At 35.2% G+C, this 24114-nt stretch overlaps 5 protein-coding genes and 1 pseudogene across 5 annotated transcripts; 3 read left to right on the top strand and 3 right to left on the bottom strand.

Annotated features, from left to right (window-relative positions):
- The first annotated feature begins 131 nt into the window (after positions 1-131).
- On the top strand, positions 132-6272 carry LOC123220288 (protein slender lobes-like). Its single transcript, XM_044642399.1, has 12 exons — positions 132-414; positions 541-600; positions 673-846; positions 941-1222; positions 1317-1607; positions 1733-2023; positions 2149-2439; positions 2565-2855; positions 2982-3272; positions 3403-3693; positions 3812-4024; positions 4156-6272. The coding sequence occupies exons 2-12, from the start codon at positions 558-560 to the stop codon at positions 5916-5918; spliced, it is 4221 nt and encodes a 1406-aa protein (XP_044498334.1). The 5' UTR covers positions 132-414; positions 541-557; the 3' UTR covers positions 5919-6272.
- Positions 6273-9019: 2747 nt separating this feature from the next.
- Positions 9020-10345, bottom strand: LOC123220561 (calmodulin-like protein 11). The gene is made up of 4 exons (XM_044642819.1): positions 10016-10345; positions 9761-9918; positions 9594-9674; positions 9020-9398 (listed from the first exon to the last, which is right to left on the bottom strand). Exons 1-4 carry the CDS (start codon positions 10089-10091, stop codon positions 9261-9263), a joined length of 453 nt encoding a protein of 150 aa, XP_044498754.1. The 5' UTR covers positions 10092-10345; the 3' UTR covers positions 9020-9260.
- A 2165-nt stretch (positions 10346-12510) lies between these two features.
- LOC123221542 lies at positions 12511-13539 on the bottom strand (annotated as a pseudogene).
- Positions 13540-13881: 342 nt separating this feature from the next.
- On the top strand, positions 13882-15940 carry LOC123221543 (glycine-rich cell wall structural protein 1.0-like). The gene is made up of 3 exons (XM_044644373.1): positions 13882-13921; positions 14473-14667; positions 15738-15940. The coding sequence occupies exons 1-3, from the start codon at positions 13882-13884 to the stop codon at positions 15938-15940; spliced, it is 438 nt and encodes a 145-aa protein (XP_044500308.1).
- A 1883-nt stretch (positions 15941-17823) lies between these two features.
- Positions 17824-20539, top strand: LOC123221172 (guanine nucleotide-binding protein subunit gamma 1). The gene is made up of 4 exons (XM_044643912.1): positions 17824-18427; positions 19796-19848; positions 19954-19998; positions 20097-20539. The coding sequence occupies exons 1-4, from the start codon at positions 18302-18304 to the stop codon at positions 20179-20181; spliced, it is 309 nt and encodes a 102-aa protein (XP_044499847.1). The 5' UTR covers positions 17824-18301; the 3' UTR covers positions 20182-20539.
- LOC123221171 (ADP-ribosylation factor-like protein 5) lies at positions 20511-23866 on the bottom strand. Its single transcript, XM_044643910.1, has 3 exons — positions 23725-23866; positions 23396-23612; positions 20511-21085 (listed from the first exon to the last, which is right to left on the bottom strand). The coding sequence occupies exons 2-3, from the start codon at positions 23585-23587 to the stop codon at positions 20726-20728; spliced, it is 552 nt and encodes a 183-aa protein (XP_044499845.1). The 5' UTR covers positions 23588-23612; positions 23725-23866; the 3' UTR covers positions 20511-20725.
- Between the last annotated feature and the right edge of the window lie 248 nt (positions 23867-24114).

Raw genomic sequence — 24114 nt, forward strand, 5'->3', positions numbered from 1 at the left:
CTCTAAAACACTGAATGCCTATAAAGGTTAGATGGAGCTAGATACTCCTTTGAGATGGATAGATTGGAATAATAGTACCCAAAATTTTAGCAGAACATAATCATAATTTCAGTCAGCCGACACTAAACTTTAGTTAGTTAACAATGTCCCCATTGACACTATAAAAGCCATGATCACAGAATGTCGATGTCACACAAAAAGAAAAGAGACTGAAGGGGGGAAATGTGCCACTACTTTTGATTCATGCATCAGTTATTGGCTGACAGATGACCCGGATAAAGCTTATGCTTTAAGCAACATCAGCCAAGTTTTTATGGCTTAATCAAGTGTTAACACTCTGTCAGGCTTACATATATCGAGCTGTCCTCAAATTTTTGTAGATATGTTCATGTGAATATCATCATCATTGTCATGGTATGGCTTGTAACACTTGTATGTTTTGAGCATTAAGTCCCTTTTTATTTCATATGCTGTGCTATTGAGAAGACCCCAGCCAACTTAGTCGAGTTAACTGATCTTTCCAAATCATTTATATTGCAGGATTTTGTGAGTTGAGCATGGGAAATGAGATGGGAAACAGTAACACAACCGGCCTACAAGGTACACTATAATGAGGTTACTGAACCTTTGATTAGTTTCGAATTTGATTGTAATGTTGATGTCCTTATGCAGAAGAAGAGAATTCAGCCACTCAAGCTAAAGAAGGCTTTTTGCAAGAAGGAGGTCAAGGTGAAGGTGCAGAAAGGAAAAATCATACTGTTCCTGCTCATGAAGTTAAAGACTTCAATGAAGTAAATGGGTTGGCTTCTGATTCTCCTGGATTAAACCAGAAATCAAATGGAAGAGGTTGGTGTATTCTCTTCTTTTAGGCCAGAGAGGTATTATATTGAATACCAGCCAATGTTTATTAAAAAAACTGAGATTTCTGTTTCTTATATAGAGCAAGAAGAAACTGAAGTTCATCATCCTGGTGAATATGCAAAAGTTGATGGAGAGTCGAATGAAGCAGGCGATGAAACCAGTGAAATTCAACAAAATTTTCCACAAGCAGATTCTAAAGAAGATAAGAATCCTCCTGGTTACATAAATGATGGACAAGCAAATCCAAGTGTTCATGGTGCTGAAGGTAAAGACTATAAAGGAAAAGAGAATGGTTTTACTTCTGATGATTTGAATGGTGTAGTGGATCTTCATGTTTTAGACCAGATACCAGATGAAACAGGTAAGTGAATTCTTCTTACTTTTTTTTTTTTCTTTTTGGGTTGTAAAGGTCTGCCGATTCTCGATGTACCCTAAGAGCCTTTTGTTTCAAGCAGGGCAAGAAGAAACTGAAATTGATCCTCCTGCTGAATCTCCAAAAGTTGAAATAAAACCAAATAACAAAGCAGATGGTGAAACAAGTGAAGTCCAAGAAACTTCTCCATCCAAAGATATAGAAGATGATGCGAAACCGCCTAGTCTTGTAGATGATGCAGAAGTAGAAAATTGCATGGTTCCTCTTGCTGAATGTCAAGACAGCAATGAAAGAGGGATTAATGAATTAGCTTTCAGTGTTCCAGAGGGTGCAGAGGATCCCAATGTTGCAAACAAGATATCAGATGAAAGAGGCTAGTGATTTTTTCTTTCTTTTCTTTTCTTAGTCGATGAGGTTACTGAATTCTCATTGTATCATGTATGAATTATCTTTCAGCTGTTGTTACTTCTCTGAACTAGAGCTTTCTGTTTTTTATAGAACAAGAGGACAAAGAACTTGATCCTCCTGCTGAATCTCCAAAAGTTGAAATAAAACCAAATAACAAATCAGATGGTGAAACAAGTGAAGTCCAAGAAACTTCTCCATCCAAAGATATAGAAGATGATGCGAAACCACCTAGTCTTGTAGATGATGCAGAAGTAGAAAATGGCATAGTTCCTCTTGCTGAATGTCAAGACAACAATGAAAGAGGGATTAATGAATTAGCTTTCAGTGTTCCAGAGGGTGCAGAGGATCCCAATGTTGCAAACAAGATATCAGATGAAAGAGGCTAGTGATTTTTTCTTTCTTTTCTTTTCTTAGTCAATGAGGTTACTGAATTCTCACTGTATCATGTATGAATTATCTTTCAGCTGTTGTTACTTCTCTGAACTAGAGCTTTCTGTTTTTTATAGAACAAGAGGGCAAAGAACTTGATCCTCCTGCTGAATCTCCAGAAGTTGAAATAGAACCAAATAACAAATCAGATGGTGAAACAAGTGAAATCCAGGAAACTTCTCCATTCAAAGATAGAGAAGATGATGCGAAACCGCCTAGTCTTGTAGACGATGCAGAGGTAGAAAATGGCATAGTTCCTCTTGCTGAATGTCAAGACAACAATGAAAGAGGGATTAATGAATTAGCTTTCAGCGTTCCAGAGGGTGCAGAGGATCCTCATGTTGCAAACAAGATATCAGATGAAAGAGGCTAGTGATTTTTTCTTTCTTTTCTTTTCTTAGTCAATGAGGTTACTGAATTCTCATTGTATCATGTATGAATTATCTTTCAGTTGTTGTTACTTCTCTGAACTAGAGCTTTCTGTTTTTTATAGAACAAGAGGACAAAGAACTTGATCCTCCTGCTGAATCTCCAGAAGTTGAAATAAAACCAAATAACAAATCAGATGGTGAAACAAGTGAAGTCCAAGAAACTTCTCCATCCAAAGATATAGAAGATGATGCGAAACCGCCTAGTCTTGCAGATGATGCAGAAGTAGAAAATGGCATAGTTCCTCTTGCTGAATGTCAAGACAACAATGAAAGAGGGATTAATGAATTAGCTTTCAGCGTTCCAGAGGGTGCAGAGGATCCTCATGTTGCAAACAAGATATCAGATGAAAGAGGCTAGTGATTTTTTTTTTCTTTTCTTTTCTTAGTCAATGAGGTTACTGAATTCTCGTTGTATCATGTATGAATTATCTTTCCAGCTGTTGTTACTTCTCTGAACTAGAGCTTTCTGTTTTTTATAGAACAAGAGGACAAAGAACTTGATCCTCCTGCTGAATCTCCAGAAGTTGAAATAGAACCAAATAACAAATCAGATGGTGAAACAAGTGAAATCCAGGAAACTTCTCCATTCAAAGTTAGAGAAGATGATGCGAAACCGCCTAGCCTTGAAGACAATGCAGAAGTAGAAAATGGCATAGCTCCTCTTGCTGAATGTCAAGACAACAATGAAAGAGGGATTAATGAATTAGCTTTCAGTGTTCCAGAGGGTGCAGAGGATCCCCATGTTGCAAACAAGATATCAGATGAAAGAGGTTAGTGATTTTTTCTTTCTTTCCTTTTCTTAGTCAATGACGTTACTGAATTCTCATTGTATCATGTATGAATTATCTTTCATTTCAGCTGATGTTTCTTCTCTAAACTAGAGCCTTCTGTTTTTTATAGAGCAAGAGGAGAAAGAACTTGATCCTCCTGCTGAATCTCCAAAAGTTGAAATAAAACCAAATAACAAAGCAGATGGTGAAACAAATGAAATCCAAGAAGCTTCACCATCCAAGGATACAGAAGATGATGTGAAACCACCAAGTCTTGTAGGCGAAACAGAAGTAGAAAATGGCATAGTTCCTCTTGCTGAATGTCAAGCCAACAATGAAAGAGGCCTGAATGAACTAGCTTTCAATGTTTCGGAGGGTGCAGAGGATCCCCATGTTGCAAACAAGATATCAAATGAAAGAGGTTAGTGATTTTTTCTTTCTTTCCTTTTCTCAGTCAATCAGGTTTCTCATTGTATCATATATGAATTATCTTTCTGCTGATGTTTCTTCTCTAAACTAGAGTTTTCTGTTTTTTATAGAACAAAAGGACAAGGAACTTGACCCTCCTGCTGAATTTCAAAAGGTTGAAGTAAAATCAGATGATGATACAGATGATGAAACCAGTGACATCCAACCAACTATTCCATCCATAGATTCAACACATGTTGAGACACTGCAAGAATCCATTTTGGAGGAGAATCTGCCGCAACTAAGCGATCATCAGCTACTGAACCAAGATTCTATTAAGAAAGGTTAGCATGTTCGTTAATGTCGATGTAAAATTTTTACTTTTTTTCCTGCTCTAAGCTATTAGAATAAATATAATTTCTTTTAGGACCTTGATACACCCACCTTAATTAATATACCTCCACTTTGGTAACAGGCATCGAGGGAGAAAAAAATGCAACTTTTGATACAATATCTTCATCAGAAGATCCAGAGCCTCAAGAAAGTATAGACTCAAAATTTGATCAACCTGAATTGACTACAATTCATGCTGATCCACCAGCAGAAGATAGCAATAATGTTGCACGAAGTACTGAGGATATCCTTGGATCCAATTTGGCCTGCAATGTTGAGGAGAACTGTCAACACATAGACGGTAACTTTCCAAAAGATCTAGTTGAAAGTGTTGTTTCTGTTTCCGATTCGAAGTTGGATAAGGAAAATGATGACTTAACTGTGAAAGAAATGGCATCCGAAGCAGCGTCCTTCCAAGAGAGAATGAAAAGTAATGATAGAGATGAGATTAGCAATGATTTGGGCCAAAAAGAAGAGACGACCTCAGAATTATCCTCTGGTGTGAGAATAAACTGCAATGGGGATTTACCAACTGAGATGAATCAAATTAGAAGTGATTCCCCAGAAGCAGAAGTGGAAGCCCTTTCCATGGATGTGTCACCAAACTCTCACATAGAAATGTCTGCATCTGCAGATGAATGCATTCTTCTTACAGAACAAACAGTATTGGCAACAAATGAATCAGAAGATGGAGAGACTAAGGCTAATCATCATCCAACTCAACCTATTGAGGAGTCAGCCGAAAAATGTCATATTGACAAGATAAATGTGTCTCTGTCGGAAGGCATGATGATCGAGTCTAAGCCTGAAATCAATGAAAAGAGAACTGCAGATTATGCTTCTTGTGTTTCAAGGTGCAATAAGGATTACAGTGAGGAGGCAAAGGTTGTTGAGAATGATCACCCAGTTGATGTGCATATTAACAATCAGTCTTCCATGGAACCTTGCAAGGATTCACAGAAGGATAATGTGGTGGTTCCCGAATCAAGAATGGTTATGGAGGAGTCATCTCTAACTGATTTTGAAACCAAAGAGGTGCCTGAGGAGAAAATTATTGAAGAGACAGAAGAGACAACTAGAGCTTCATGTATCTCGGACAAAAAGCAAGAAGGTCTCAATAATAAGTCCTTTGTTGCTGAAGCTTCATCTTTTGATCCCACAAACTTGATGAAAGAGACTTTAGTCTCTATGGATCAGTTGGTCACTGAGAAATCGGAGCAAGATCTTTCACAGTATACCCCAGAGACTACAGCAACAATAGAAGAATCAAACACTCGAGCAAACCATTTCATTGGACAAGGTGAAAAAGTTGAAACACCTGCCTTTGCAAGTGATGAAAGTGAGGCACAAGAATGCATGGAGAGACTCAGCACTGAATCAAACTCTAACGCCTCAAACATTCAAGCTAAGATGCAAAAATCTCCAAGTTTTGGTCTTGATCTGCGAATTGAAGCAAGGACAGAAGAGTCCCATAATGCAATTGAGGACTTCTCAACTCAAACAGATGTTAGTCTTGGAAACGGAATTGCGTATGTTGACTATGGTGAAGATAAGCATGTGTATCAAGCAATGCCAGCGGAAGAGAAAGTTATTACAATGGAAAGAATCGATTCTGATAAGTCCAAAACTCCATTTCTTGGCTTCCTAAAAGAAGAGGAAGAGGCACATCTCCTTGCCACACCACAGGAAAAGGACAGCAACAATTCTGCAAAGACGGCAAACAAGGAATTCTTGAACTTGCCCACCAAGGAAGTTGCATCAACTTCACCGAAAAGTAAGGAGAAGCGGAAGCCGAGGTCTTTCCTCTTCGCCAACTGCGTGTGTTGCACAACTGTGATAAATTAAAAACCTTGAAAGATTTCCAGTTTTCTATCCTCCCATTTTGATTTTTCTGGTTGAGTTTTCTGAACTTGGGTAGGCAACAAAAACCAAGAAAGTATAACCATGAAACTATGATAATCCATTGCTTTTATTCTTTTCTCACTACACTTTCCTCTAGACTTGCATAGTCTTTGTGATGCAAGTCTTACAGAATCGCTTGATGTAATTTTGAGCCCATTTATTTGTTTGATCCTTTGAAAGAATATGTATGGTTTGGAGAGCAGATTGTAATTAAGGCAGATTTGCTGCCATTGATTGTAACATTTGTTGATTTTATTTATAATAATACAATGATGTGGAAGGTTTATTGTTGAATTATCCTGGACTATACTCATGGTCTGCAAGCTAAAATTAAAGTTATGCTTAAACAGCCACAAAGATACAAAAGCACTGGTGTTGTATTCCTGCAGGTTTTACTTGTAAATAATATAACCCTTAGAGAAGTTTACTGCAGAAGATGATTTGCCACAGTGACGATTTTTACCACAGAATTACCCAGAAAGCCATCAGTAATAAGTCTCTAGGGGAATCAAGCTCGTGAACAAGGAGACAAAGTTGGAATACGGAGACAAGGTTGGGCCTCTAGCCCATGGAGATATCCCCGCCGTACTGATTCTATGCCTATAAGTCTATAGACATTTCCATCTTTATGATCCAATCATGATTTGAAGTCCTGACTTCCAAGAGGAACTGAAAAATGCTGAACACAGTAAACGATCTTAGATTTACGAGAGTCTTGCAATAAATGACACAAAGTTATTACCCAGAAAGCCATTAGTGATAAGATAGAGAGGCTGCAGGGGAAGTTGGAGTGAGCATAAGCGGCCATCGATTCAACTCTTTTCTAGAGATATTTAAAGATTAAATTTTTGTTTTAGCTAATATAATAATTGTGAGTTTGCCATCAAATTTAGAGTTTTATCTGTCTAGTAAGATTGATTTGGTTTCAAAAGAATGATTTAACTCAGATCAGATACTTCCTTGATAAAAATAAAATCTAGAGAGAGAGAAACTGGACTGCACTGCCTAGCTATTCAGGGCTGGGAGGCTGGCTGGACTAGAGAGATAGAAACTGGACTGCACTGCCTAGCGATTCGGGGCTGGGAGGCTGGAGTATTGCACAACTACATAGAACCAATAATCTGTGATTTTCCAAAGCCTTATTAACCAATATCAGAACATCCAAATGGCAGGATTAATACATATAAATTGGCAGCAATTAAGGGCATCTTTTTCTTTTCAGTATAAAGACATTACACTATCAGATATGATTATGACATTATTTCTTGGTGTGCTATTACTCAAAAATTCAAAGAGTACATAGTTTTAGAATGAAACTTTTTATCTCTTTGGACAATGTGTTGACTTTGGAATCATGAGGCCGCATGGCACAGGCATACTTTGGACCTTAGATGCAGAGTAACAGTAAATCTTCAGGCTTCCATTCTCATAGCACCGTTCAAAGAACTAAAAGAAAAAACTCCACTTGATTTGGAAGTTGTGTTGATTAGGCATAGTTGTAAGGTGTTTTGAAGACTTCTTCTCTGATTTCGTTAAGCAGTACTCTTTAGGAATTCTATTCGAGATACATATGTCTTAACAAATCATTACCAATCAGATAACTCTTATTCGATATTTCATATAAGGGAAGAAATCTCTCCATATTGAAATAATAAAATATTCTCGTAAGGATTATCCAACCGTTATCATAGTTTATCTTGCGAAAGTTTCAAAATTACATACATCTGTTAAACTCTAATTGTAAATCTACCTAAACATCTATAAAATTTTCAATGGAGCAATTTATGATTGCCATGAAATCCGGCTGTACATCAAGTTGTTCCCATAGTGAAGGAAGATGAATGTTTTCTTTCAATTCAAGAATTCTTGGATCCGCCATTAGTGTGAAAAATATGTGGAGAGTTCCCTATAAAATTTTCACTAGCTCCTTCATATGAAATATTCAAAATTTCCTTTTAAAATGAGAGAAACATATGATGGTTCTTCATCGTTGAACCATACTATGTGGAAACACTTACCATATTTAAACAACAATATTAATTATAATTACAAAATCTATATATATAGATAATGTGAAACAATCAAAATGGAAGGGGGGACTCGGCCTTCTTTGAAATAGTAAGGCAGAGACCTCTTCTTTTACTTATATTTTTCAATGAAACAAGCAGAAAAAGAGGTCTTTTAATAAAAGATAATGTGAAAGGGACAAGCTTATTTCTTTCTTTCTTTCTTTGTGTTTGAAAACAAATGTATAATAAAATTTTTTCCTCATCAAAATTTTGGGAAATTAAATTAAATCTTCATTGCCGACGATTTGTCCAAGTCAAAAGTCTCTGCAGTGGAACCAAAAGTTGGAGAGCTCTCACATCAATGCAACTTCTTTGAGTTGGTCTACTGGAAACCATATATTATTAAACCCAAATTAAATTATTCTTAATAATTTTCTTCCATGATGTAATTTCTAGCGTGCCACAGTGTAATTGTCACATGGTATTTTCTTCGGTCCATAAAATTTCTCTCTGAAAAGTATTTTCTTAGAGGATTTTATTTAAACAATAACCAAATATTAGACCAGTATCTAAAAAGGTTTTGTTTTTTAAGAGATGATAAAGAGAAAATCTCTAATTAACAATAAATCTATTCAAAATCTTTCACAGTCTCTCATCCATGATAACAAAGAGAAACTATTTTACTTTTCAATTTGAGATTTTCTAATGTTTTAAATATTATCTTTTAATTCAATTAATTTATCCTAATTTAAATATAATTTATCTTTGTCATTCTCATAAATATAAAATATCACCCATAAAAATTGACACATTTTTTTATAGATACCTATACCCAAAATACACGTAAACACATACACACACTTTGAGACTAAGTTTAATAAATAAATCACCTAATAGATATATTGTAGATATAAACATTTTCATCGTTAAACTGAATCGTGCTAAAAAACTTGTTTTGTTATCTTTATTGTTTTAAAAAATATTTAATATTTAGTGTACGCTCGTAAATGAAAATATAAAAATAAAAAAGAAATATTTTCAATTAAATAACATATGATCTTTGAAATGATGAACTGGCAATGAAGGAATACAATTTTTTAGAATTGGAGAGTACAAGTTATTCTAATCTTTTGGTCATGGGCATCTTAATTTGTCAACTACAACAAGTAATGATAATAACAAACGACATGGCACTTGCTTATTAATTTCTTGCATGAATGAAACAAATAAATATTGAAGGTTATCATGGTCCGTCAATCATGCTGACCATCACTTTTCATCCAACGGTCATCATCATCTTGACGAATTCATCAAAGTTAACTTGGCCATCACCGTCCAAATCCGCCTCGTTGATCATCTGCTCTACTTCTTCATCCGTCAGTTTTTCTCCTAGATTGATCATAACGTGCCTCAACTACACACAAACCAAACAGAAAAATAATTAAATTATATTGAAGCTAGATTCTCCTCCATCCTCCAGGCAAGTCAAATTAATGTAAATATTAATATAGAAAAATAGAGTTACGTTCGTGCATGATTTGGATATATCGTATAATATGATTCGATAAAATAAAATGATATGTATCTTAAGATATATCGACAATTTTACCTCACTAGCTGATATGTATCCATTTTGATCCTTGTCAAAAACTTTGAAAGCTTCTTTGAGCTCCTCCTCAGCGTCAGTTTCCTGATATAAAACAAGAACAAAATCTAGTTATAATCTAATAAATGTATTAAATTTGGTAGTTTTTGGGTTGAAGTTTATGATATTACCTTTATTTTTTTGGCCATTAAGCTCAAAAACTCTGCAAATTCTATCGTCCCATTTCCATCAGAGTCAACTTCGCTTATCATGTCCTGCAGTTCATCTTCTGTTGGATTTTGATCCAAAGACCGAATCACAGTCGCCAATTCTTCAATAGTGATGCAACCTTCACAATCAAAATCATGTTCAGCAACTCAACATGCGCAAAGAAAAGACTATCATGATTAGCACAGATCAAAACCATTAATATTGTAAAAGCTCACCATCGCCATCTTTGTCAAAGAGAGAGAAGGCTTCTTTGAACTCAACAATCTGTTCCTCAGTCAGTATATCTGCCATTGTAGAGCTTGCCTGGAGACCTTAGTAATCAAACAAACCTTCAAATTTTGAGAGAGAAAGAGAGAGAGAAAATTGGAAAAGAGTTGGGGTTGTTGAATATAGCTTAAGCTGAGCTGGGTTTTTGTAGAACTCCAATGTGGTAACAAAAATGTAGCGAAATTACAAATATTTATAAATGTCTGTGCGTAACAAAAAAATAAGTAAAATAATAAGAGTCAAATCAATCATCTGACTAGGGTTGGGCGTTATTCTAGCCTAGCCGTCTCATACCGTGACCTTTCTTTCTTCTCCTTCTACAAGGACTTTTTTGCAGGCAATTTAAAACTAATTTTACCCTACTTTAATATACAAATCTATCAATAAATTTTTTATATAATTTGAAGACAGCTGTGGGGGTTCTACGTTTGGGAGACACAGCATTCAAAAGAAGACCGATTGGACATGGAACTATAGGGAGATGTGCAGTTTGATTCCACATTTTCAAACCCAGAAAGCACGCTGCATTGCTTGCACGAGCTCACCCACCAGATAACTACCCATTTCTTTTCTGTAAATAACATAATTAATACCTATAATTACTCCATATATCAAATCTTTACTGCTAGTTAATCGGTTTCTAATCTTAGTAAACAAGACTCAAAAGTAAATTAATGATCCAGTTCAATGAAATTATGAATTGAAAATATAAATTAAAAAGAAAAGGAAGTGACAAAGCCGAGTCGTAAATGTAGAAAGGAATTAATGTGCTTGGCTGTCTACGCGGTTTTCTTCCTGTTATTTGGTATGGCAGTCAGCTAACCAGACGGTCTGCGTGTGCATTTCTGCTCATCCTCATCCAGTAATTAATACTTAGAAATAGTTGACTACGATTTGGAATAATTTTAATATGTTGATGAAACCATAGCTTTCATACCCCATCCATACATTAATTGATCCAGTGAAGAGGATAGTCTGAGTCAAGCTGTGGTTAAACCGGTGATTAATTCAACTGTTTGAATAGACTAATCTAGAATGGGTTTTAAAACCAGGAACAGAGCAAATATGATTATGTTCAAGACTAATGCATCTTGGTACACACGAAAGAGTACCGTGCTTCAAAAGAAGGAAAACTTCAAACCTCAAGCAAGACCACAAGTATTAGTCATCATCCCGTATTACAATTCAACCAGCACGGGGATTGAAGACACATTTTATTCTGGAGTGGTCAGCACATAAATATCACATTTCAAATTAATGTGCTAGGAGTGAAGACTATGACAAATTGACTGGAATTTTTGAATGGAAGGACTTGAACTTTTCATACCGCATGTCTTTTTCTTTTTTTCTTTTTTTTTTTTGGCCCTCTCTTTTTCGTAAATAAAGTTTGAAAAAGAATTATGGTAAATACAAGTAGCTAATACAATAGACCTTATTTAAAAAAAAAAATCCAACAAAATCCCTTTTTTAATCAATAAATTTCACATTTGTTTGTTGAAATTTGTTTTATACATTTACAAAATTATGTGTATCAAATCTTAAGTACTAATTAGATATTTAAAATAATATATCATAAGAATAAATTATATGTATATATTTTTATACATAAATATATACACACATAAATATATCATCATATTATTAGATATTATCTTATTATTAATTTAAAATCACTTAATTTTATCATAACATATATATATTTATATTTATATAATAAAAATATGTATATATAATTTTATTAGAATTATAAATACATTAACCCACAAAGGGAAGTTATTTTAAACCTCCCACTTTTAGAAGTTAATTGGGTTGACACGTTTAATCTTTAGAAAAGTACAAGAAAGGACATTAAGTTTTCTAAACACACCCCACACTCTATTTACGGACCGTAGCCTTTATTTTTTACATAAATCCTATAACCAAATTATTTTCTAAACTAATTTGGGCATTGAATACTTTTTTGAATAGAATATAATAGTGGTACGTGATGCAGGAGACATAAATCAAATAAATGGGCCTCGAGGTTGGGTCTGAATATGACCCCACTTGTTACCTTTCTCCGTTATGGATAGATATATTTTGTGAAATATCATGTGTATTTAATTTTAAATATTTAATTAAATATTTATATTATAAGTTATTATGTGATAAAAAGTTAATTTATAATTAATTTAAAATTATTTAATTATATGATAATATTTTTTAATATTCAATTAAATATTTAAAATTTGATGCCGTGGATTCATTAGTTAGATTAACCTCACCTCAGCCACAGCTACCACTTGCAGCCATAACAACTGAGCTTCGCAGCATTACTAGTCCAGCAATGAATATAACAAGAGGCCTCATTGAGCTTGCTCCAAAAGGAATAATGTTGACCAACAAAGCAAATGACAAATTAACCAGCTCCATAATCAGAGGCAGACCCTCTAATCCTCTTATTTCATACAGGCTGACCTTTTGGAACGATTTGATCTTTGGTCCACATTGAGATGGGAAACTGTACATAGTAAGTTGCTGCAAAGAGCCCAAGAAGAAACCTTAAGAGAAACGCAAATGGATTCACAGGCTTCTTTACATCCTCTGCCCTAGGACCAAGCTGCATCAAGAAACATTATAAACCTTATTTGAGAAATGAATTTATATAGCCCTGAGACCATTTACTACTAGTCTAATAGATATCAACAACAGCATCAACTACACATATGAACCATGAAAGATCACCCTTCTTAAGAATGAGTTTTTAGCATAAAGCAATGATGAGGAGAGTGCCCGGATAAAGGCTTTATGCCTGTCACAGAGCAACCCATGATCAATCCACGGTGATGGACTCTGTGGTACCATTATGGACCAATCCTTTTCAGTTTAACATCCTTGAAACCAGCTTTTTTTAAACCATTCAATATACTCTTCCTCCTTCGGAAAGAGCATCCACATATCCTCGAAGAATTGAGACAACCAAAAGGTTGGGTACATAGGACCTAAGACAAAGGATTTTCCTCCTATTATTAGATTTCTGTATGCTTCTTTGATTCCACGATGTGTGTCTGGCCAGTACTCAATACTATAGAACAATATTTCAATGTATCAGATAAGATAGAGAAAAGCTATGTCAAGAGTTAAACATAGAAAAAACTATTTAATATAGAATTGGAGTTCTATCTTCAGAAAAGACTCAGATATGTAAATCACATCATGCTTTAGAGTCATAAGCCCCAACCATTTCGGTCCTATGTCATTACACTATTTTAACTGACAAGCTCAAGGTAACATTTCATCAAATTAAATTCAATTCCATTCCACAGAACTCACTCCAGTCATGACTGATTATACCAATTATAAATCCGGCCATCAAAGTTCTTTCCAAATCAGTTATAACAGGAAAATCCGAGTTTCTAATCCTAAACCCAGTTGCGCCTATTTCACTCATTAGCTTCAGATTATTAGCTCCGCACAGTGTTGAAGAAGCCATGAAATGGAAAAAAGAACAATAAGAAGAAAGGAAAGATAAGTATTGACTCTTTAATTGAAAACTAGCAACTCCCTAAGCATGTCCAAATGATGAAATTATGAGGGAAAGTAAAAATATAATTTTGCTGTAAAATAAACAACAAAGATTCGACTTTTTGCAAGCAAATCACATGGGCGATAAGACGTTGGAAAACTTGCACATATATTTTGGAAAGAGTGGAAGAAAAAAAAACAGGGGAGGAAAAGAAAAGAACACGGTTAAAGAAGCTAGTTTCTCTGGTAAAATAAGCACCACATATAATAAATGGTGGTTGTATTCTGCTAGTAACTGACTACTCTGTCAATGGGGTCATCGTCACCAGCTAGGGTGGCCAGGAGGAGATGTCTCTCTATCTATCACACGAAACGACAGCGTGCTGAACACTTGTCGTCGTTTCCATTTCCAATATAATTATCCGTCAACTGTATCAAGTCCTACACATTTCTGTTTGTTCTCTTCTTTATGTTATTCTTTAAATTTATAGCTCTTGTTGTTCTTGAAGGAACGCATTTGAATTTGGATTTTCAGCACAGGCACCACATGCCAAGGTTGCATATAATTTTCCGCACTCAAGCTTGAAAAATTAAGGGCACAAAACGGTAGTGAAATTGCAAGCAAGTACCCAAATCTAGAATTTGATCAACTTTGTAGCTAAACACGAAGCATTCAATCAGAAAGTCGACTATTTCATATTCTTAATTCCAATATTTACAACTCACATACAGCACTGTAGTCTGGATATTCAAGGGAAAAAAAACAGAAGACATAGAAACTGATAGAAGATCCTGCTTAATAAATCCCCACCAAGCCTCGATACTGCTAACTGCTGAATATCGACCATGACATGAGGTGCTGTTTTCAAACCACCTTAACCTTTCACTCCCTATAAAACAGCTGGACCAAATGGTCCTCCAGGAGGCAGAATATCCGGCGGCACAGTCGGTGGCGGGTCAATATTTGGCGGAGTAGAAGGCGGTGGAATGATGTCCGGAGGTGGGTCAGGTGGAAGTTTATCAGGCGGTGGTGGCCGCGGTGTGGAGGCAAAGGATCATCAGGATGCGTTTGAGGTGCAGGTGAGGGCGGAACTGGGTATTCTTGGCCTGGGAGAGTATTGATTTCTGTCGGAATAGGATCTATCCCTGTACCTGGAATAGTCTTGGGAATTTCTGATGGAAAAGGACTCGGTTGATAATCCGGAACTTTTGAAGGGAACTCTAGTGGAGTTTTGCCCGGAAACTCAGGTGTAGTAAAGGCGGCATAATCGGCAACCGAAAGACGTATTTTGTTTCTTGCGTTTCCGAGAAGTACTCTAGTGGCGATCGTATACTTATGCGGCATTGCAGTAGAAGAACGTAACAGAATTGATGGAGTTTTAGGTATGGATGGACACCGTGAGATGGCTTTTCTCATTACTGTAAGGTTGGATGAGACTGCACAGACAACAGTGTTGGACATTTTTCACTTTGGACAAGATGAGCAAATCAACCTAGTAATATAAGCAATGCATCATGGGAGAGTGACACGTGGGAGCACAGGTGTCATCTCATTGACACCTGTGCGTCCTGCAAGCTCAATGCCATTGCCTCGCCCCCTGTTTCTGTTTTGTTTCTTCGTTTAAAACTCCGTCAAATAAAAGAAAAACTTGATAAACTAGTGCTAAATTCTAAATGATCGAAGCTTATAACGTCTTCCAATTTGACGTTATAAGCTTAAACTATATTTGTCTTCATCTTTATAAAATACGTAAATAGTATTTTCAGGCCACATTGTCTAAACGATTATAAAGTAAGCGATATCACTTATTGAGTACTTGTTTTTTGGTTGGTCATTGATTCAGATAAATATAAACCCAATAGAGAAGTTGTGTGTCTATCATCATTCACTTTAGTCAAATTATTCAAATATTTAATTATTATTATCTTATTTTTCTCTTCTACAGGCTTCAGAAAAGTTTCCTTCAATTAAAAACCACCATTAATTTGCAGCTTCAATGAAAGACTACCATTGATTACTAGTAAGTGTATATATATCCACTTATTGTAAATATATATTGGCACATAGAATATGTCAGAGAAAACGTAGACATTCTTATTAAAATTGCACGATACAAGATTACTAGAAATTAAAGATTTGAACAATATGTTGTAATTATATATCAGGAGGCACAGGTGGGAGTGGTTGCGGCGGAACCTGTGGTGGTGGCACTTTATCTGTTGGAGAGGGAGGTGGAGCCTCGTCTTGGGCTGTGGATTTCGCGGCGGTTTTACAGGAACGTCCGGAAACGGTGGTGAAGGCAACGGTGGTACTGGAAACTGAGGGCTTCGGTTTGGGTCTGGTCCAAGCGGCGGTGCGTCGCGCTTAGTAGCGGCGGTCGAACTCCATTCTAGTGGTGTAAGTAACATCTCTGCCAGCTTGAGCTCCAGCTTTGTTGGGAATCTCTAGCCATGCAGGTTTTGGCGTCGAACCCATCTGTGGTGGGTTAGTTTGATGGTGAGAGTGGAAATGGAATGAGAAATTTCGTGTGTTTTCTGAGGCCATTGTTGATGATTTGACTATGGCTGAATAAACTGGAATGGCTTTCTTCATGACGTTGCATGCAGGTGCAGAGGCAAAATCCAAATTTATAGTATGAAAATGCATCAGTGAGACGACTCGTGTATCTACGTGGCAGTGGGGACGCCATCTACGTGTCATTATTTTATTCCACAGTTCGACACGTGAGCATCCATTGCCCATCAACGGAAGAGAATAAATTTCATATCATTTTTCTATCTTAGCAGGAATTATTTATTTTAATATATAGTTTTTATATGAAATTCTATTCATATAAAATTATAATAAAAGAATATAAATCAGGCTTATAATAAAATATATATTTATATGTGAAAACAATTGCCTCCTATAGAAAGAAATAATAATGTGAAAGGAATGGTTGAAACAAATGTTTGTGGTTGCTTCATATTTGACTTCATGAACAATTCTAACAAAATCTCCATGGTTTTCTATGTAATTCCTTTTAATTTTCTGACAACTTTATCTCAGAGATCCCAAAAACTGGAACTTACCTTATTTTTTAATGATGGTTTAATATTATTATTAACACTTAAATCTGCGATATTTTTTATTAAGTTGGTTAACTTTTTTCTTAAGGAGATATTATGAGCAAAGGGCTTTAGACAAAATTAAAAGATTTTCCTGTGAAAAAAAATTACGGATTTCTAAGATAACGGACAGAGTACAGAATAATACGAAAGTGTCTACGTGTCTTTAGGTGACTCGTTTGGATTTGGTCCATTTGGAAGCCAATTTGATAAAACCAAGGTTAGAAGCATCAGCAGACCACGGAAACAGCACAGAGACAGCCCAAAAGGTATAAAGATGAACAGACGCGCTCACTCTTTTTTGAAGATCCACGTGTTTTCACACGCTAAACCGGACCAAAGACAAGACAACCGTAGCGCCACCGCTTCCTGGCCACCTTCCGTCTCATTTATTTATTACACTCTAATATATATTTAAAATCAATAATTCATTAAAATAATATAATATTTATTTAAACCTTTCATATCAACTGGGTTGATCTTTTGACCTCATCAATATCTTTTTAATCTGAAATATCGTATAAGATCATATTACCCTTAGTTACATCTTTCTTATTAAATGTGAGAATGCTTTTTAAAAAAAAATTAATATAAGAAATAGCAAATTAAAGATTAAATTAATATATTTTTAATAAATGTGTCAAATAAAATATGTTTTCTTTATGTCCACTAAGTGCAATAAAACAAGATTTCAATTACAATTATATTTAAATTGAATCAAATTTAAGTCAGAATGAATTTAAATTCGATTTAATTCAAAGAGAGTCGAGTTCAAACTTAGTCTCATGATCGTTAAACTTCCTCTAAAGTTATTTGAATTTGACTATAATATTGAATCGATCAAATTTTAATCTCGATTTAGTACTATAATCAAACAAAAAAAAATATTATTTTGATATGTATTAATTAAATATTATTTTAATTTATTTGAATTGAATTTGTTAGACTTATAAATTTAACAAATTGAACACATTTTAATCTTGAATTGGTTTAAATTAAACTTATTCTAAATTCATTTGAGTTGCGCTTGGGACATGCCAAATTGCAGTATCTGTTATCTATCACACGCTCTATGCAGTGCGCGTAGAATGAAACAAGGTTGGAAAAACAAAGACCAAGACCAGGGCTGGTCGACGGAGAAGCGAGACCAAAAAAGACAACAGAAGCTGTGACGGTTGATAATGCAAAACAAAACAAGAAAGAACAATAAAGTTCTCTTTTTAGCTTTCACTCCGTTCAAAAGTTTCAGAGCCCAAAAGAGAACCCCTTTCTTTCTTTCCTTCTTTCTTTCCTTCTTTCTTCTATCCCTTTGTTTACCTGTCTGTCTCTGTACTTTTGAAATCTTAGCTGCATAGATACATACATATACATAGGTAGTGTTTAGATCCGTCTCTTTGTAAAAGGGTTTTTGTTTTTCCTTTGTTACAACATACTTCTTATTCCTTAACTTCATGGGGTCCATCAAGATTTCATCCGGGTCATCGTTGTTTTCTCCTCTTATGCCTTCTTTTTCTTGATACATAAATTAGTTTTATCATACTCTAAAGTTTCTTCTTTCCTTGAATAAAAACAGGGCTTTTATTTTGTTTTTCAAATTCTTTGTTTTGTATTGATGTTGAGAGATGCCATCGGATAGGTCCGATTCTGCTTTCCCGATAACTCAGAGAAGTCAGTCTTTGGATACTCGAGGCAATCACAGAATACAAGCTGAACTTAAACGCCTTGAGCAAGAAGCTAGATTCTTAGAGGTTACTTCTTCTTTAATGTTTCATGTTTATTTTCTTTTTATTTTGCTTATATATGGGAAATGGGAATCTTATAGTGGATGATGGTATAGAACTAACCTGTCAATTATTTATGCTTGGAGGGGAAATTGGTTAATCTCTCTTTCTCTCTCTCTTTTTTTTTTATAATTTGGATTTCATAGCTGAAGTTGCTATTAAGTGGTTTCTAGAATTGATGTGATTAATTTTTTAAAATGAATGCACAGTTATTTTCATTTGAAATTAACTATAAAACAGTACTATAGTGGGTGGTGATTAGTTTATTGCTAAGGTCATTCTTGTTTGATGTATTGGAAAGCTTGGTTTTTGATATCCTGTACTTGCTTAAGAAATAGGGGATTTTTGTATGGACCTTGACTATAGGTATTATTCATGTAATATTGTATAGCCCAGCGGCATTTCGTTGATTATGCCTAGAAAGTTTAAGGATTGTTTCGTATATGCCACTTAAGTCTTTCCGGAAGGAATTATTAATGCTTAAAATTCTTGATTGTCAAAAACTTGTTCGAAGTTTATGTAAAACCATTTCGGGTTAGGTTTGGTTATACAAAATTTAAAGACATAGTTCTGTAGTATGCACGGAAACAATAAAGCAAGTATCTTATTTCTCTTGTCACCATGGTTCTCTTTACCCAATATGAGGAAGCTCAGTTGGTATTGCTTTGGGAATACTATAGAAGGAAATCTGGGGAACATCTGGTAATTTAATTTTACGGTAATTTTTAAGAAAATCCCTATTTCAATTCAAATCAATTTCTTTAACACACCCAAGGGGTTACTCTGTTTTTCAGAAAACATTGAACATCTTTGTTTACATATTGGTGGGTCTGTTGCATTTAACTTCTTTGAGTGACATAGAATCCTGCAAATTAATCAAAATAGTTGTTTGTTTGTGGAATCTTGATTCCAACGGATGGTTATATTGCCATTTCTCATTTAGCTATTATATTATGTGTTAATCAATGATTCAAATTCAATTGCTGTGCAAAGAACCTCCTTGAATAGTTGTCAGTTCGTTTACCTCCTATGTTGTAGGCAATTCGAGAGGTTTACGGCATATTAGCTGACTGAGTTTTTGTCTTTGATTTGAATTATTTGCGGTTATTGCCGTAAGGAATTGGTGTAACAGGGAGAAGAAAAATCTGTAGGAAATTTTCAGAGATATTTAATGGTTTCTATGTGGTTTTCAGTAATTAATTCCATGAGTTCTACATTCATTGTACTGTAATGCTACCAAATCATAAGTCTGTCACCATATTAACTGATATACACCTTTGTTTTAAATTTACTGGATGAAGTAGCTTTATAATTTTAACTGGCACTATGATGCAGGAAGAGCTGGAAGAACTTGACAAAATGGCGAAGGCCTCAACAGCATGCGAGGAGTAAGTATGATTAGAAAACTATTTATTGTATGACTCGATTGTTGTTCAAAACCTTTTTCAATTACTCTCAATCTGCATGCTAATTTTTTGTTTTCTACATGCCAGAATGCTAAGTAACGTGGAGGCTAGACCGGATCCTCTACTTCCAGTGTAATTTTAAATTTCAAACTCCTTGCTTTCAATGTTTGTTAGTTGTGTTTTAACTAATTTTGACAATTTCTGAAACCCCAATTATCTTGGTATAACAGAACAACTGGTCCCTTAAATCCTTTCTGGGATCGGTGGTTTGAGGGACCTCAGGAGTCAAAAGGTTGCAGATGCTGGATTCTGTGATGATTTTAAGCTGATTTCATGCCCTTTATCATTCATACCCCTGATTTCAAGCTATTATTCCTATAATCATTCATTCGCAAAGGCTTCGGATTACTTGTTATAGATTTATATCTATACTTTGTTCTTGATAAACATTTAATTGAAGGCTTCATTGTGCAGATGATTACAATTTTTTGAAGCTCATTCGTCATTGGCATGCGTTCAATGTATTGTTTCAGTGTAGAAGGCAATTTTATAGCATCTCTCTTTCTGAACATGATAATTTTTTCAGGCAAATCAAAATGAAGAGTGTACAAATTTTGAACAAAGGGTAGCTCGTACAATAAGTGTACAATAAGATCCTTCTCTTTCCATATCATTAAATGCATCAATGTGTAGAAGTGGCATATTTTCAATATTGAATCAAAATGTAAAAGCAATCTGCAGATTTATCAGGAAAGGCTGTCAAAGAGTTACATGATACAGAAAAAAAACTTCTTTCCCATCCTTGAAGCCCTCCTTATGTGAATGCCAAACCCTCTCCTTGGTTATTTTCTTCCCCATTTCAACTTGGGGATTTGCCTGTAACCCGCTGGCTTATCCACTCTAGACCATCATACAACCCATCTCCGGTAAGTGCACTGCAGGCTTGAATGTGCCAATCATGATTCTTGATGCCGTGGAGAGAAAGAGCGTCAGTGATTTCAGCTGGGGTCATGGCATCTTTAAGGTCCTGTTTATTTGCAAAAATAAGGACAACCGAATGTTGTAAGTCATCATGCCCAAGAAGCCTAAACAGTTCATCCTTCATAATAGAAATCCTGGCTCTATCAGTGCTGTCTATAACCACAACAACAGCATGAGTACCACGATAATAAGTTGTCCATGATGTTCTTAGTCTTTCTTGTCCACCAATATCCCATGCCTGAAACAAACAAAATTGGCAAATAAGCATGCTTAGGCACCAAGCTTTAAACAAAATAAGCTGGACATAATTGAAAGGTTAAATATTCAATGAAATATGGACGGCTGGAAGGTTTAACATAAATGATGCCCGATGGCAATTACAAACCTATCTACCCTAAACCAAACTTTATCAGAACAAGCCCCAGATTTTTTACCAATATGAAACCTAAAAAGTGTTACTTACAAGTCTTAGACTCTTCCCTCTAATATCATGTATTGCTAAAATATTAAATATTATTGTTGTGCAATTAAAATTAGAAGGCATACTGCAGCCAATGTTGCTTTTGTAAATACAGTTCATAATATGTCTAGACGATTGAAAAACTAACTTTTTCTTATTATTGGCAAACCACCTGGTCACGATCTGTATATGTATTTAATTGGACAGGGGTATATACTAGTTCTATAAAGGCAGCAGTTACATAAATAAAAAATCCATCCCATGTTCAGTTCATCATCATCTGCGTAAAGAGATTCAACTACTCAAACAACATTAGAACAGTGTCCCCAGTTTACAACTAAAGGTTCTTTCAACCAGCTAGAACTCCTCCATCCAACCCACCTTTTTGGGGGAGTAAGTATAAAACCCAAAAAAAAAACGCAAGGTTAGCTAGCACTAAATCAACAGTATGTTTAAATTTGCTTACATCATACTTCATCTTGGCAAACATATTCACTATGACACACATTAAACAAAAATACACACTGCATCACTTTGAAAAAGGTGGAAGATTATATAGCCACTTTGCCATAGCTTATTGAAAACTTTGCCGAATCCAGATAACAATATTGATTCTCAGTGATACTTCTTGTTATATGATGGGCAATTCATTTGTGATGTAAAGCATGTGAAAGAAAACCCATATTAGAATCACAGAGACAGAAATGGGAGTCTGAGAATGGTAGTCATGCCATCTCTGAAATGTTACAATTGCATCCTATGGTGGGCCTGGCACAGCTTTGTTAATAGACACATAACAAGGAGAGCCAAATACTCTCCTTCAGTGAAAGATATCAACAATCTCTAGAACAAAAAGACATGTTAGGCTAAATTACCTATGCTCGTTAACTGCAAAGGGTCAGTGATAAAAGCACTAGATTTTAATTAACAGGTAAAGGGTTCAAATCCCTTTGGGGCAATTCACTTGGGATATTTACACCACAAAAAATGAAGCACTCAAATTAGAACTTGGTGAACACGAAGAGAAGGTCAAGGGATTTCTAAGGTGTCAAAAGATAGAAAAAAAAATACGTAACAACTCTTCAACTTTTCTTTTCAATAACATTTAAAACCCATACATCTTAGTGAGATATGATTTGTATTTTGTACAGCAATGCCATACATGTCATACATGGTAGAGCTTTCAAACGCTTGATACTCAAAATAATTTTCAGCTTTTGTTAACTAATCAAACTGCATAGAGGCAACTTAAAAAGTCTCACAATGTAGGCAATGCAACAGAAGGAGACAATAACCCGAAAAACCAAATGGGGAAGGATAAATTGAGACAAATGTTGAAACTGGTTCAATTTCATTACAAGATGCATGTCTAACATTAAAAATTTTCAGAAAACAAAAAGCTTGAAATTGTTACAAGAAGAAAAGAAAATTTCCAGATGAGTAAGAATTTTGCAAAATTATGGTATAAAATCTAAAAAAAAATCCAAAATTACATGGCAGCCAAAAGTATTGACTTCTTTAGCCTATTAAATAATTATCCTCCTCATTTAACTACCATATCAATCTGCATCCAAAATTTCTCTTCTCTTCAACAACTTATAAGTAAAATTGTCCAAAAATGGTCTTGCAAGTAAATTATGCAGTCCCCAGCAAAGAAGCTGTAAATATAATGTCTTAGAAAGGGCATTAGAATCCAGACCAGATCTCCATACCCTAACCCGCAACGAGAGCATAAATCGCAAACAATGATGAGCAACCTCTGATATCCTCAACCAATTGAAGTAATTAGAGCAAACCCAAGCTTAGCTTGAGGGATCGTTTCAACTATCAAGAAATTGCCTGAATGTTCACAAAGACACAAGGACAAGAAAAATTGAAAAATCCCCATTCATGTACTCCACCTTTAACAATATCTATAGACCTACGCAACTCCCACAAAGAGGATCTATCAAAAAACACTTTTTCTCTTTCATTTATACGCAAATAATAACCTGGAAATTTCTGGAACTCTAAACTTATCATAAAAGCCCATAGAATAAGTAAAGAATGTTAAAAAAAAAAAAGGAAACTTTGATGTCATAAACGCACCTCAAATCGAATGTTCTTATAAACAAGCTCTTCAACGTTGCTACCAACGGTAGGGTGGGTGGTTACAACCTCACCCAAGTGCAACTTGTAAAGCGTCGTCGTTTTCCCAGCATTATCCAATCCTACAATTACAATCTTGTAATCCTTTCCCGGAAGAAACATGAACCAAATCTTGGATATCAGAGCTCCCATATTTACCCCCTTTTTAATACCTGAAAATCAAATTATTGAACATTGAATTCCGAAAATTAAGCTATCAAATTATATATATTTTTTTTTACGGAATTCGTAATAATAAAGCAAAACGGAGGGTTGTGATGGAAACTGCATGGAGAGATTTGGAGACGACGAATTGGACGGCGATGATGGGACGAAAGAAACTGAAACGTGATTCAGTGAAATGCAATAAAGATTTATGTAATTTGGCAAATGAATGATAAAGGTGTTGGGAATAATTATGAAGTGTTGAGGGAGAAGAGATGGAAAAGCAAGTGGATTTCCTGTGCCACCTTGGTCAATTACGTGTCAGTGGCGGACCCCAGTTCCACCCATTTCATCAACATGTACAAACTCCACATCAACCAAACTGAAAACCAAATCACCAATTAAATGTCTTCAAAATGGATACCTCTGTCCCATTAAGTCATAATTCTGATTCTAACCAATAAGAACGAAACACGTGGTTGAAATAAAGTGAAGTCGAGTGCATAGTATAAATC

The sequence above is a fragment of the Mangifera indica genome, chromosome 7 (genome assembly GCF_011075055.1).
Source record: "Mangifera indica cultivar Alphonso chromosome 7, CATAS_Mindica_2.1, whole genome shotgun sequence".
NCBI lineage: Eukaryota > Viridiplantae > Streptophyta > Magnoliopsida > Sapindales > Anacardiaceae > Mangifera > Mangifera indica.